Source organism: Cervus elaphus, chromosome 33 (genome assembly GCF_910594005.1).
Source record: "Cervus elaphus chromosome 33, mCerEla1.1, whole genome shotgun sequence".
Lineage (NCBI taxonomy): Eukaryota > Metazoa > Chordata > Mammalia > Artiodactyla > Cervidae > Cervus > Cervus elaphus.
In genome coordinates, this window is record NC_057847.1 from 3,151,568 (window position 1) to 3,165,806 (window position 14,239).

The following is a 14,239-nucleotide window of genomic DNA, read 5'->3' on the forward strand; positions in this document are numbered from 1 at the left end:
GAGATGGTTGGATGGCATCACGGACTCAATGGACATGAATTTGAGTAAGCTCCAGGAGTTGGTGACGGAAAGGGAAGCCTGGAGGGCTATAGCCATGGGGTTCCAAAGAGTCGGACATCACTGAGCGACTGAACTGAACTGAACATAGATTAAAGAACAGTGTATGAGTAAAAGATACTGGTTTGTTCAGCCCTTATTGGTTCTGCATCTTAAGCGTAACTACTTGAAAATAGAGTCTAGGGTAAGTAAACACATAGTTCATTAACGTAGCTTAAGAAAAACATTTACATAAGAAATACGCATTGGTTATCTCAAGGTTTGAGGAAAGTTAAGTTCAGGTGGAACGAGGTTCCATCATGGCAACACCGAATTTTAAGAGCAGCCTGCTTTTAAATTTGTATAGAGAAGGGAAAAAAATCTGACACTTGTAGTTTGCTTCCTTCTGCCGCTTAAGAGAGAAAAACGCCTGACACTTGTAGCCTATTTCCTCTCTTTGGAGACCCCTAGCCTTCCTGCCTGTTACCCTCTCACCAGGAATCCCAGCCACTGGATCACAGGAGGAACACAGCAGCCACAGGGTTAAGAAAGTTAAATTTGTCAGGCAACTCTCCAGCTCCTCCCGGCACCCAGCCCGTCGCTCCTCCCTCCGCGGACAGGTCAGCAGCAGCTCACCCTGGGGCTTGCCGGCAAGGGCCAATCTGCAGCGGTCGGCCCCACCCCCGACTGCCGCACCGCCCTTCCGGGAGGAGCCGGACAGCAGGGGCGCCCTGCGCAGCGGAGGTTTAATATTAAAAAATTAAATATTTAATATGTAAATATTAATATTATTCACATCTGTAGTATATAATGTATCTTATGTAACTCAGTGGTAGAGAACAACTAGCTAATAATGTGATGAAAATTGACAATGATTAAAATATTTAAAACATTTAAGAATGGGTCCTGGAGCTTCCTGGGCCTCGATTTCGCTAGGATTAAATGGAAAGAAGCGTTTAATTTGACTTGAGATGTACTAAAGGCAAAAAATTAAAACTTTGGCAAATAACTCCAACTCAAAAAAAAGTACTGACAGTTCCCATACCGGGAGTCGAACCCGGGCCGCCTGGGTGAAAACCAGGAATCCTAACCGCTAGACCATATGGGAACCACTGAAAGTACATCTCCCTTATTCGTATATATATTATCTCCGTCAGCCTGTCGTCAGCATAGCCACACGCCTGCGCACTTGAGGCTTTGCGCGCGCTTGCAGCATTTCTGCTTGACTGCGGCTGCGCGAGCGGGGTCTGCCTACGTAGTGTTTGTCGGCACATCCCGGCCTCTCATGAAGGGAAGGAACTCTTACTCCGGAAAGCGCGCCCTAGAACCCGACCGAGGGTGGGTGAGGAGGCGCTTGTAACCCCCTTGGACCGTGGGCGCCCCCGAAGCCCAGTTTCAAACAGTAAATGAAGGAGGGCTAGTGCTTGACCTTCGATGTCAACTGACGTCTAAAACAAAAGACTTCTCTCCCCGTGGCCACCCGCCTCCCTGCACACCCGCCTCAGGACCAGGTTCCCAGAATCTTTTCTTAGAAAAGCAAAAACAGCGTGTTCCCCTTCACTTATTTTGGCTTGAGAAGCTCTGAAATGCAGCCTTTGTGTTGGCGGAGGGATGCCCTTTTTTCCTCCAGTCACATTGTTTCGAGTGCTTCAGTTAAGCTTTTCACAAAGGTAGGGTGCCCCCTCTCCAAAATTCCCCAATCCAACCAGAAAATTTGCCCTACTGCGATTAAAGTATATATTTATTAAAGGCTCAAGAATTAAAACACTGTGGTACTTGTGTCTTAACTTACATTAAGATCAATGAAAAAAATGGAAATGCCAAAATATGGTAGGGGTATACAACACTGGGATTAATTGAAAGAAAAGAGGGGCATTTCAAATCAGTGCTAAGGATGGTCCACTGTATGTGAACTATGGTAGAAAAGAGGAAGCTGAGTGCAGGCCTTACCCCATACTTCACTTGAATACAAAAGTTCTTGAGGAAAACACTGGAGAATTCCCTTATTATCCCGTCAACTGCAATCTCAAAGCCAGAAATCATAAAATAGCTACCTGATAATTTCAACTGTTCTAAGAAACTTGATTTAAACACACAAGAGCTGAGAGAGGTTTCACTTTACTCATTAAGCTATTCAACTGTTCTGTGCAGTTTAATGTAACGTGTTTTACAATAAAAAGCTTAAAAAAACACCAGAGTAAATAACGTTAAAACACAAAAACTGGGAAAAATACACCTCATATTATGAACAAAAAACTAACATCCCCCATAAGCACCTAGAAACTGCTAAAAATATCAACAAGCCCATAGAAAAATGAAGCCCGGACACAGTTTCTGGCCCCTCAACAAATTAAAAGATTCACACTTGAAAGGCAAAAACAGTTTTTTAAAAACCTGAAAGATCTCTTGAAAGAGTTCCCTTGAAAATCTAGGTCAGATCCTTTTTTACTTTCTGGCTTAAAACCTGCTAAGCATTCTGCATCTACTCAGGTATGTGTGTTTTTCTATCAGTGCAGAATCATTCTGTCCTGATCTGTGTAGCTATGTATGTTTTTTCCACTCCATTAAAATCAGTTTTAAGGATCTAGAGAAACTGAAGCACCTACTTCTTGTCCTTCCCTGCCACTTGCTGTGTAGTATTTCATCCAGTAATGAAAAACCACAGCTAATTGATGTGTGAGGTTGTTATTGTTCAATGATGTGAACTAACCTAACAACTTTGTGACTGCTCCACATGGATGTGTCCTGGAACAATGTAAGTTTACAAGTGGTTTCACAGTAGTAACTCTGAACATTATGCAGTTTGCCTCTTCAGACTTCCCCACCTAACAAAGCTGGAAACATGCAGACCAGAAGAGTATTAAGGAGCAGGAGTTAGTTGGGGTGGTGGGCAATCCGTGAAGGAGGAAGGCCTGATAAGGGAGCCACATCGAAGAACAGCTGTTCCCACTGCTTTGCTTCTGTGGGGACAGGTCAGGGAGCCCTGGGTTCTAGCTGCTTGAGTTTCTCCTGGAGTTCCTTGAGCTGGCTTCGACCCCAGTTGATGCGGCTCTGAAGACTGGCCATGTCTGCAGCCAGCTGCAGACCTAGAGGAGGAGAAGAGATTGTCACCATGGTATCTATGGTGCCACATGACTCAAGGGGCTCTGGACACCCTCTGGCCTTCAAACTACTCCTAAAACATTCCAGGTACAGCTGGCATTGACTCCTTGAGAACCTCACTGGACTCATCATACTCTCAGGTGCTTCAGGTCATTGCTAAAATGTCACCTCCTCCTCAGATTTCCTTGACCCTCTTTTTTTTTCATTTATTTTTATTAGTTGGAGGCTAATTACTTTACAATATTGTAGTGGGTTTTGTCATACATTGACATGAATCAGCCATGGAGTTACATGTATTCCCCATCCCGATCCCCCCTCCCTTCCTTGACCCTCTTATAGCACCCACCAGGAACTAAAAATTCACAGATCATAACATAGTCTCGTGTCCTTATATCATTCCTTCTTTTCTCCATTATCACAGGCTCTCACTACTCTTGCCCTCTCTCCTTCTACTTGTTTTCTCTGCCCTCAAGAGTGGCCCGCACTCTGGATCCACACCTATGTTGCTTCCACTTGATACCTCTCCTGAATAGCTGCTGTGAAGTCCTCTGGGCCCTCCACACCACCCAGTCCACTGGCCAGTCCTGTCCTCTGCCATACTGCCTGGTCCTACTGATCACTCCCTCCAGATCACACTTTACCCTCCTGATGTTGCTTCTGCCCCACTGCTTAGTCTTCTTGACTGGCCTCTTTCCTTCTTTTTCCCCTTACTTCCTGTTCACATTCCTGGGACCTCTGCTGACCTCATCCCATTTCAACTTTAATGCTGTGGCTGTGTCAGCAACTTGGGAATTTAAAACCAGTGTTATGCAGTGAGCTCTCAAACCTCTCTCTCCAGTCCAGGCCTCTTCCAAACTCCAGATCCATGTACCCAACCATCCACTCAAAATCTCTACCACACCAGGAACATAGCCCAACACCACTTCTGACTTTACCTCAGCTGCTGCTCTGTGGCCCTCCCACCTCACTTTTTCAGGCATTCTGACTACAGATTGGGCGCATCCTTCACTGCTCTCCCTCCCTTACTCCTGAATTGATCTATCAGCAAGTCCTGTGGTTTTCTACTGGAAAAAACATGCAGTTTCCCCCCATTTATCCTATCTGCCACTGTCCACACCACCTCCACTCTTGCCCACTGGCCTCCTCTCTGCCATACCAGACAGACGCACCATCACTTCAGAGATCTGCCCTGGCTGGTCCCTGGCACCTAGAACACTGTTCCCCCAGATCACCAACAAAGGTCTTTCCTTCATCTCTTCAGAGGCCTTTCCAGGCTATTCCAAATATTCCAGGCCTTTCCAAATATTCAACAGCTCCCCTAGGCTATGCCATCCATTGCACTCTCTCTACCTTATTTTTTCACAGCAACTTTCATTGCCTGGTATTTTATTTAGGGCCTACTTATTTGTTTGCATGCATGTTTCTGCACTCAATAAAGATCCCATGAGGGTGTTATACCTTTTGTTTCCTGCTGTATCCCCAGCACCTCCTATGAACCTGAACTCTGCCAACAGCCAATAAATGCTTTTTTAAAAAACTGTAGGTGTGCAACAAGTCTGAAATGGAGAAAACCTGCAAAGCCTTTTGCAGACTAATCCCAAGCCTGGCATTAGCACTCCCGGTAAATAGAAGGTCCCTTTCAGGGTCACTCACCCTCCCGGAAGCTGGCTTGAGCTTGTCGAAGACTGTGAGGAACCAGGATTCCAAACCATTTCAAAGGGTTCTGGGGAGCTGGGGAGGAGTCTGGCTCTGGGGTCCTTGGGAGACCCTTGCGCCTGCGCAGAGCTGAAGAAAGAAAGGCTGAGGGTCTCGTTATTAATACCTGGCCGTCTTCTTGGCGACAATGTTAAACTCGGTCTAAGCTCAAGATCCCAGAAAATACCAACTGTTGGAAAATCCGTTTTATGTTTCGGAAAATACCTTATTACAAAGAACCACCCTCCCCCTTGTGTCTGTCCACTCCTTTTTACTGACTGCCATAAAACCAGCAAATGACCCCCCTTGTTTACCTGTGAAAAAGGCACACAGACTTTTGCCATTTTGCCTGAACCTGCTGAAAGGCCAGACACACCCTTCAACTCCCCATTGTCTCATGAATGATTAACTGGGATTCGAAATTTGTCCCCCTGAAACTAGCTAGACACAGAAATAAACATCTTCTGTTCAGCTGAGACTTCCTCTGCCTGCAAAACAATTCTAACGGTAAAGGACCTCACCCATAACTTTCTATTCCCCCTATAAATCTAAGGCAAAAAAAACCGCTCTGCATGGGGACTTCTCTGGCGATCCAGTGGTTAAGACTTTGCCTTTCAATGCAGGGGGTGCCGGTTCAATCCCTGGTTAGGGAGCCAAGATCCCACATGCCTTGCAGCCGAAAAATCAAAACATAAAGCGGAAGCAATATTGAAAAAAAAAAAACAACAAAACTGCTCTACTGAGATATTCTGATCTTCAGAATTGGGGCGCGCTCTATCGCAACAGCCGAAATAAAATCATCTCCTCAGACGTCCCATGCATTTTGTCTTTTATATGGGAAGGGACCCTATGGGAAGAAGAGGGGGAGCTCACCTGCCTCGCGGGACCCCACCTCCTCTGGAGTCTGGGTCCCGGCTCTCACCATCCAGAACTTCTGGAGTCCGTCCTGAGCCTCGCTACAGAACGAGAAGAGAGATTGGACCTTTGGCGGCCCTAGCCGGGCCTCTGCCCGCCCACCCGCTGCAGCATGCAAGGCTCCTGACCTGGTGCAGACGCGGACCTGGGGCTCCATGTGGGAGGCATACTGCAGGGGCCCTACTGACTTGGCACCCATGGCATAGCGCGCTTTGGAGAGCGAGAGCCAGCCCTGGGAAGAGAGAAGAGAGAGGTGAAACGAAGTAACTTCCGTGCGGGTGCCAGCCCGCCCTCCCGCCCTAAGCTCCCACCTCCTCCACCCGGCCGTTTAGCGCCTGCCGCTTCGCCTCCAGTTGCTCCAGGTCTCCGAGGAGCTGCAGGAGAAGAAAGTCCAGCTCGGCCCGCAGATCCCGAGAAGCCATCTGCTCGGCTGAGTCGAGAGCCGGCTCCTGACAGGTGAGTGTCCCAGTGAGTGTCCGCCGTCCTAGCAGGACAGCCAACAGGCGTGAGAGGCCCGCCCTCTCGGGGGCGTTCCTAGTCGTGGGTGGATTGTGGCTGCCTGCTTTGCGCTTTTCAGGATCAGCGCCCTCAGAGCTGCGACCCTGGAAGTGATAACCTTCGGCAGACAAGCATCCGAAGGAGACCAGCCACCCGGACAGTCGGCAAGAGCTGTGGGTATCTCCGAATCACTTCTGGAAGAGGCCGCGATTTAAATGCAGGGTTGTCGGAGTGGTGATGAAACGAGGCGTCCATTTTAAAGGAGGGGCGGCCTTGATTTCAGAATGGGCGGGTAGGCGATCATCTGGTCAATCGCTGTACAGCTTTTACAGCTGCTGGAGCCTACAGTTATGGTTATTTTAGGGGCTCCTCACCTTCAAACCGAACATTCATCTCCTCGCGGTAGCTAGTGAAGCCGCAGGCTGTCGCCTTTATTAACTGCCGTTCTAAGCCACGTGACAGCACCTTGCCACCCTATATCCTGCCTATTGGTTGCTTCAGTGAGCACGCGCTTCAGTCTGGCCAATCGCTTTGCGACTCCCACCCTCTGTTCGCCATTTTAACTTCGGGCATTGTCGGAATCAGCGGAATCCAGTGAGGTCTGTACCGACTTTTGGTTAAGGGCGGAAGCGAGGACGGCGGAAGAGAGGACTGCGTTGCGCAAGCGGTATCCAAAGATTCTCCTGCACCCACGTGGAAGTTGCGCTCAGGATGGTAGGAGGGATGTTTTAAACTCCTGTTTTGGAGGTTGGGGACTGGTTGGAGGCTGGGGCTGTGGCCGGTGGGGTCTGGGCGTATGTTTCTGGAGCCCGCTTTGCTTGGCGAAAACCGGTGTCTGAATGGGCCCGCTGTTTCCCAGCTGCGCCGCGAGGCCCGCCTTCGCCGCGAGTACCTGTACCGCAAGGCACGAGAGGAGGCTGAGCGAACGGCCCAGGAGAGGAAGGACAAGGTTCGGCGCGCGCTTGAGGGTACGTGTGTCCCCCGCTCTCTGATCTTTTCTAGAGACCTTAGTTTTAAAACCCAACGGGAAACAGGCCCCAATGCTGTAAAACGCGTTTCATTAGCATTTACTTGTGTTAGTGTGGTGAGTAGCTTTTCACGTATTTACTGGTCATTTCCCTTAACTGTTTGATCTTCCTCATGGTTTGCAAATGTTCCTTTCAAGATGGTATGAATTGCTTGTCATTTATGTTACAGTATCCAGATTTTACAGCTTGCTTATTTTATTTACAGTGTCTTTGTTGTTGTTTAGTCGCTAAGTTGCAGTGTCTAGGCCTTTCCAGATTTAAACATTTCACGTGGTCCTGTACATATTTCCCCTGCGTCGTTTCTGTTCTTGCTCCCTATTTTCACTACAAGGTAATATCTGATTGTCTTTTACTGCTGTTACAAGTCCCTTGTATTTGAAAACTTAATTTGTGTAGAACTTAATTTTATTTGCGTTGTAAGTTGCAATATTTTGCCCATTTTCCATTTGTCCTACTGTTAAGAGTCTGTCACACATGCCTGATTGGAAATGCTTTAATTATATGTATCTTGTTGGTTCCTGTGTTGGTGGAGCTCTGTTTCCTGATAGTACATCAACTCAATACCTCCGTTTTAAATTCACTTTGATTGTCTTAGATTTTAGGCATGTAAAGTATTGTAGTATGTGTATGTATGTTTATGTCAAGCATAATGTAAAACAGCTTCTCAGCGCTAGTGGTAAAAGAATCTACCGTGCTGATGGAAGAGGTGTGGGTTCGAACCCGGAGTAGGAAATGGCAGCCCACTCCAGTATCCTTGCTTGGAAAATTCCAGGGACAGAGGAACCTGGCGGACTACAGCCCATGGAGCCTGTAGAGAGTCCGTTGCGACTGAGCTCCTGATGTAATGACCTGTCTGCTCACCTTAAGAAATGAACAATGATAAATATATTGAAGTTCAGAAATATTTCCCCCAACTTAGAGAACCACAGTATTGAATATTGATTAAAAATAAGCCATTTCCTTCCTCTTCTTTTTTGCCTGTATCATGCTTGTTTGTAATATTAAATCATATTGGTTGATTTTAGGTAGTATTAGGTTTTGTATATTCTTTTGCCACCTTTTTTTTTTTTTTGGCATCGTTTCTAAGATCCATTGAATGTAGGTGGGGCTCCTGCAGGTGCATATTCCACAGGGTCTTCATCCAGTTCACTGTGGGGAGTGGACAGCTTATCTTTAGTTTGGGTCAGCCCTGCTGCTGTGAACACTGTCTACAGTGTGCAAGAGTTTGTCCAGGGTATGTTAGAGAGAAGGGCTGGGTTCAAGGACATACTTCAAAGTGGGCATGGCCACACAGCCCAGCTCTTCTGCCAAATCTAGGTTTAGTTCACAGAGGGAACCTCTGACAGAGCATCACGATTAATGATTTTAATGTCAGAGGGTTTGAGGGTTTCTGATCCACCTTCGTATAGAATGAGTAGTTTCCATTTATTTTTTTTTAACATTGTTAATTTTTTTCTGACTATACAGGGAATGCTTACTTGTGGTTAGATATTTTAGAAACCTCTCAAGTCTTGACACTTAGGACCCATAATAAATGAAATCACCTATAAACACTCTTAACAAGGTGGCATATAGCCAAAAATAAATCATTTCATTTCCACCTTCATTTCTGATTACATATCAGCTCTCTGCTCAGAGCAGAGTAAAGGGGTGTATTTCCATCAAGTTTGTACAGTGTTGTAAAAACTGAAGGTTCTGTGCATGTCTGTCTCAACCTCTCTGTCTTCCTTCTGCAGAGAACCGCCTGATTCCCACCGAGTTACGCAGGGAAGCTCTGGCCTTACAGGGGTCCCTGGAATTTGATGATGCCGGCGGTGAAGGTGAACTTCCCTGACTCTATGGGCCAGCTTCTCTTGCTGCACTTGAGCCCACTAACTCCCATGTCATTCCTGAGACACCTTGAAGAAAGGCTGTGAAGCGCCTGATCCTGAGACTGTCCTCCAGGCACGCTCGTGGCCGTGCACAGATGACGCCTCAGGGGCCTCTCACCGAGTGCTCCCCGTTGTGCTCACATGACACAGTACTACCCACTTTGTACTTGGTCTGTTGATTGGCCCTCTCACTGGGAACGTAGGCTCTGCTGGGGCACAACAGTGTCCGTTTTGTTCCTTCCTGTGTCCTCAGCTGCCAGGACTTCATTGGTGTCCAGATGTGTGATTCATTGCATCATTCAACAAACATGAAAGGAATCACAGCATAAATATTTGCTGTGAGGCAAAGGAGTCTGTTACTCCTGGCCTTAACAGAGTCTGGACTTGTGCTAACATGGTAGCTGCTTGTTCCATGTGATTACCAGAGCTTAAATGAACTAAAAGTAAATAGAAAGATTCAATTCCTTGATCACACTTGTGCTTGTAGCTAGTTTGGCCAGGGGCCACCCTGCTGCCCAGAGCAGGTACAGAGCATTTCCATCCTTGAAGGTATTGTCAGACAGTATTGTTGTAGGTGGATTGACCTCCGCAAGTTAGCATTTCATTTTCCTCAGCAATATCGTGTTCTTGTGCCTCATCCTCCTAACAGGTGTGACCAGCCATATAGATGATGAATATCGATGGGCAGGGGTTGAGGATCCCAAGATCATGATTACTACCTCCCGAGATCCCAGTTCCCGCCTTAAGATGTTTGCAAAGGTATGACGACAGGCGTGAGTGGGAGGTGTTCAGACACTCGGAGCCCCAGTCCTAACCAGAGGGAGTTCACATGCAGGAGCTGAAGTTGGTGTTCCCTGGTGCCCAGCGCATGAACCGTGGCCGGCATGAGGTAGGAGCTCTGGTGCGAGCCTGCAAAGCCAATGGGGTCACTGACCTGCTGGTTGTCCATGAGCATCGAGGCACACCCGGTAAGGCTGGTGGGAGGGAGCTCGGTGCTGCGAGGGTGGCTGGCTAGGAGCAGAGGGTCTCTGACGGCTTTCGTGGCCCTGCCAGTGGGGCTCATTGTCAGCCACCTGCCCTTTGGCCCAACTGCGTACTTCACACTGTGCAACGTAGTCATGAGGCATGACATCCCTGACCTGGGCACTGCATCAGAGGCCAAGCCTCACCTCATCATGCATGGATTCTCCTCCCGCCTGGGTAAGCGGGTGAGTCTGAGGCCATGGGCTGGGGGCTGGGGGCTGGGGGGTTCCAGGCCAGGCGTTTGAGGCTTTACTTCGTGCTGCCCTAGGTCTCTGACATACTCCGCTACCTGTTCCCTGTGCCCAAAGATGACAGCCACCGGGTCATCACCTTCGCCAACCAGGACGACTACATCTCCTTCCGGTGAGTGTGTTGACCGGGCTCAAGTGATGTCCTGAACTTTATGTCGCTGTACTGTTTCTTGTTCATCCTGCAGCCGCTCCCTGCCTCCCCTCAACCCTGCCCTGTCCCCTCTGCCCCAGGCACCACGTATACAAGAAGACCAACCACCGCAGTGTGGAGCTGACTGAGGTTGGGCCGCGCTTTGAGCTGAAGTGTGAGTTTGGGGCTTTCTCCTACGCCTGGTGGTGGGCAGTGCTGGATATGTAGGTGACCATATCTCATCCCCTTGCCCCAGTGTACATGATCCGCCTGGGCACGCTGGAACAGGAGGCCACTGCAGACGTAGAGTGGCGCTGGCACCCCTACACCAACACCGCACACAAGAGAGTCTTCCTGAGTGCTGCGTGAGCCCACGCACCAGTCAGGATGTGGCCCTGCACCCGGAGGTGGGGAGAGGTCAGATGAAGTCTGGTTGCCACAGCACGCTGTTTACCTCCTAAGCGGTCAGGGCAGGTCTGTCTGTTGAGTGTGAAAGGTGTGGGGTCTCCTCAGGTGCGGACCTCACAGCTCCGGGACGTCCTCGGGCCCGGTAGTGACGTGTGTAGGACAAGGCAGACCTGATGGGGGTGACAAGCTCCTGGGCTGTTGGGAGGGTTTGGTGCTACCCTGGGAGATCTGGTGCTGCTGTTAGTGACCCTGTACATTCATCATCTGGGAATGGGAATAAAAATGTGAGTGCAAAAGTCTCACAGCGGAGATTGGCCCTGGGGACCAGCTTTCAGCCAGGGCAGGCAGAAAATAAACAAGATGCAAACCATTTATTCATTTCATTGTGGTCTCTTTTGAGTGTAATTCAAGTTCCTCAGAGAACCCAGTGCACTTGGGTTCACCAGCAGTGGGAAGCATATGGCCATCTTTCCCTGTAAGGATCTCTTTAGGATCTCCCTAGATTACCGAGGATATCTCTTAAGCTGTCTAGGATGTCTGGTATGTGAATTCACCAGTTTTTGTTGGGCACAGACTCAACTTGTTTCTTGTTTTTACAATCAAACATTGCCTCAGGAACACCGAACATAACGTCTGTGCATATTTATTTAAGTATATCTGATGAGTAAACTGCTGCAAGTGGAATTGTGTCTTGAAAATGATTATAGATGCTGCTGAATTGTCCTCCAAGCGGCTCTCTTCCAGCCACTGTCAGTAGATCTGAGTGTTTCCTGTGTCCTAGTCAGCACTGGGGAATGTCAGACTTGGCCAAGCTCTAGGCACAAAAGTGTTCCTCAGTTGAATTTATTTTTAAAATTATAACAGATCTTAGTGTTAGTTGCTCAGTCGTGTCCGACTCTGCAACCCCATGGACCGTACCCCACCTGGCTCCTCTGTCCATGGGATTCTCCAGGCAAGAATACTGGAGTGGATAGTCATGCCCTCCTTCAGGGGATCTTCTGAGCAAAGGAATTGAACCTGGGTGTGCTGCATTGCAGGCGGATTCTTTGCCATCTAATCCACCAGGGAAGCTTGTAACAGATAGACATCTTCAAATATTCATTGACTATATGTGTGTTCTCTGTGACCTGTTAGCTCTTTGTAGAAAGTTGTTTACCTCTATGTTGATAGATTGTTTTAAGTCTTTTAATTGTGGAGAATTCCAAAATAAGAGCAGAGAGGACTGTACAGTGAGTCCACGAAGCCCATCTCATCCACCAGTATCCTGGTGGCTCAGCAGTAAAGAATCCGCCTGCCAGTGCAGGAGACGGGAGACACAGGAGCCATGGGTTTGATCCCTGAGCCAGGAATATCCCTTACAGAAGAAAATGGCAACCCACTCTAATATTCCTGCCTGGGAAATGTCTTGGACAGAGGAGCCTGGCCGGCTACAGTCCATGTGGTTGCGAAAGATTTAGCAGCTAAACAACAACCCACTTTGTGGCTGCACTCTCTCCCTATATCTGCTCCACCTGTTTATTTTGAGGCAAACCCCAGATACCATATCATTTAATCCAAAAATATTTCCATACAGCTCTAAAAAATAAGACTCAACAAAAATAATATAGCACTGTCACACTTAAAAAAAAATCAACAGTTATTCCAGATTCTACTCTACATATCCAGTTAATGTTCAGTTTTCCCTGATATGGTATGTTCATTTGAACCAGGATGCAACTTAGGTGCATTTCATTGCAAATAGTTGACAGTTCTCTTGTCCTTTTTAAAACAGCTTTATTGAGATATAATGCACATCAACACCATTCATTTGTTTAAAGTATACAATTAAATTTTTTTTTATTATATTCACAGGGTTGTACAGTCATCACCACAATCTAATTTTAGGCCATTTTTGTCCCTTCTGAAAGAAACTCCATACCCTTTAGCTGTCACCTCTCATTCCTTTCCAATCTTCTCCCAACTCTCAGCACCTTGTAACCACTAATCTACTTTTGGTCTCTATAGATTTGCCTACTCTGGACATTCCATAAGAACTGTGATAGAGAAGAATCTTGTATTCCATTACAAGTTATTCACTAAAGGGATGTTGCCTCCAAGCTTAAATTATACATAACGGCCAGTCTCTGGGAACCTTGCTTCCGGGTAATGAGTGTTAGGCTAAAATACCTTTGTTTAGCTCCAGGAAACATCCTGACCAGGCCCAGCTGTTAATGACTGCAGGAAGGAGGAAATTAACACATCCCCTCTGGAGGCGAAAGGGAACCAGGAAGTGTTTGACTTTTCTCCCTCCCCTTTTGGTATAAAGGAGCCTGAATTGAGACTCAGGCAAAATGGTTGAAGCCCATTATCTTGGTTTGCTGGCTTTCTGAATGAAGTCTCTGTTCCTTGTCTGAGTGACTTATCTCGAGCCCGCCTGTTGTGCAGCAAGCTTAGTATGTATGAGCTACACTCGGTGACGGGATGGAATTGTATGGTTTGTAGTGCTTTGTGACTGGCTTCTGTCCACTAAAGAATAGTCAGAACTTGAGAGTAAAAAGTTATTTTATTTGGTGGGAATGTTTAGGACTTCAAGCCTGGGAAACAGCATCTCAGCCAGCCCCGAGGAGCTGCTCTGAAGAGGCTGGAGAGGGAGGCAGGCTGTATATAGAAGTTTGCAACAAAGAGGGCAGGCAGTCTGAACATCAAAGATTATTGTTAATTAAGGAAAACCAGATGTCTCAAGGAACTTACTGCTCTTCTGTATATGGGAAGATGCAAATTTCTGGGCTCACTGAAGTCTTTCCTTTCATATGCACTTCTGCTCTCTGGGACCAAATCCCGCAATCTTGCTTTTTGAGTGTTCACATCTTTAATTCCTCTTTCACCGAAAGGTGTGGCAGAAGACTGCTGCTTTTGCTCACATCCAGCACCCCCCCCACCTCCACGCTCCTTAGTAATCACTGTGGGGGGCGGGGCAGCAGCATCTAGTGGATCACAAGCATTATTTTCCCTTTTGGGAGCTCATTCATGTTTAGAGGCCTGAAATCACTGATGGTGGTGATATTCTTGCCCGCTGATAATGGCAGGAAATATTTCATACTTCTCTTGTTTTCAAACTTTATGTTGTAGTATATATCACTAGTTCATTCCTCTTTGTTGCTAGATAGTACTCTATTCTATGTGTGTAAGGTGACCGTGGCATCAGGCAGAGAAAGATACATTCTGGGAAGAGAGAGGGTGACCTTAGACACCCGTGCTCTCCCTTTACAGCCCAGCCTTCATACCCTGTCGGTAGAAAATTGT

The 14,239-nt window shown here is 47.4% G+C and overlaps 2 protein-coding genes and 1 non-coding gene across 5 annotated transcripts; 1 reads left to right on the forward strand and 2 right to left on the reverse strand.

The window, feature by feature from the left end:
- Nucleotides 1-1,072: 1,072 nt before the first annotated feature.
- TRNAE-UUC lies at nucleotides 1,073-1,144 on the reverse strand. The gene has a single exon. It is a non-coding gene; the product is annotated as a tRNA-Glu (tRNA).
- A 616-nt stretch (nucleotides 1,145-1,760) lies between these two features.
- CCDC115 (coiled-coil domain containing 115) lies at nucleotides 1,761-6,195 on the reverse strand. 3 transcript variants are annotated; one of them, XM_043894174.1, is made up of 5 exons: nucleotides 6,060-6,195; nucleotides 5,877-5,980; nucleotides 5,707-5,789; nucleotides 4,792-4,923; nucleotides 1,761-3,122 (listed from the first exon to the last, which is right to left on the reverse strand). In XM_043894174.1, exons 1-5 carry the CDS (start codon nucleotides 6,168-6,170, stop codon nucleotides 3,010-3,012), a joined length of 543 nt encoding a protein of 180 aa, XP_043750109.1. In that variant the 5' UTR covers nucleotides 6,171-6,195; the 3' UTR covers nucleotides 1,761-3,009. The 3 variants fall into 3 exon arrangements, with proteins under 3 accessions (XP_043750109.1, XP_043750107.1, XP_043750106.1); XM_043894172.1 differs by having other exon boundaries at nucleotides 4,792-4,938; XM_043894171.1 differs by having other exon boundaries at nucleotides 4,792-4,938; nucleotides 5,707-5,980.
- Nucleotides 6,196-6,291: 96 nt separating this feature from the next.
- Nucleotides 6,292-11,327, forward strand: IMP4 (IMP U3 small nucleolar ribonucleoprotein 4). The gene is made up of 10 exons (XM_043894170.1): nucleotides 6,292-6,419; nucleotides 6,869-6,960; nucleotides 7,106-7,214; nucleotides 9,011-9,094; nucleotides 9,795-9,904; nucleotides 9,981-10,113; nucleotides 10,199-10,353; nucleotides 10,437-10,531; nucleotides 10,651-10,724; nucleotides 10,806-11,327. Exons 2-10 carry the CDS (start codon nucleotides 6,958-6,960, stop codon nucleotides 10,916-10,918), a joined length of 876 nt encoding a protein of 291 aa, XP_043750105.1. The 5' UTR covers nucleotides 6,292-6,419; nucleotides 6,869-6,957; the 3' UTR covers nucleotides 10,919-11,327.
- Nucleotides 11,328-14,239: the final 2,912 nt, after the last annotated feature.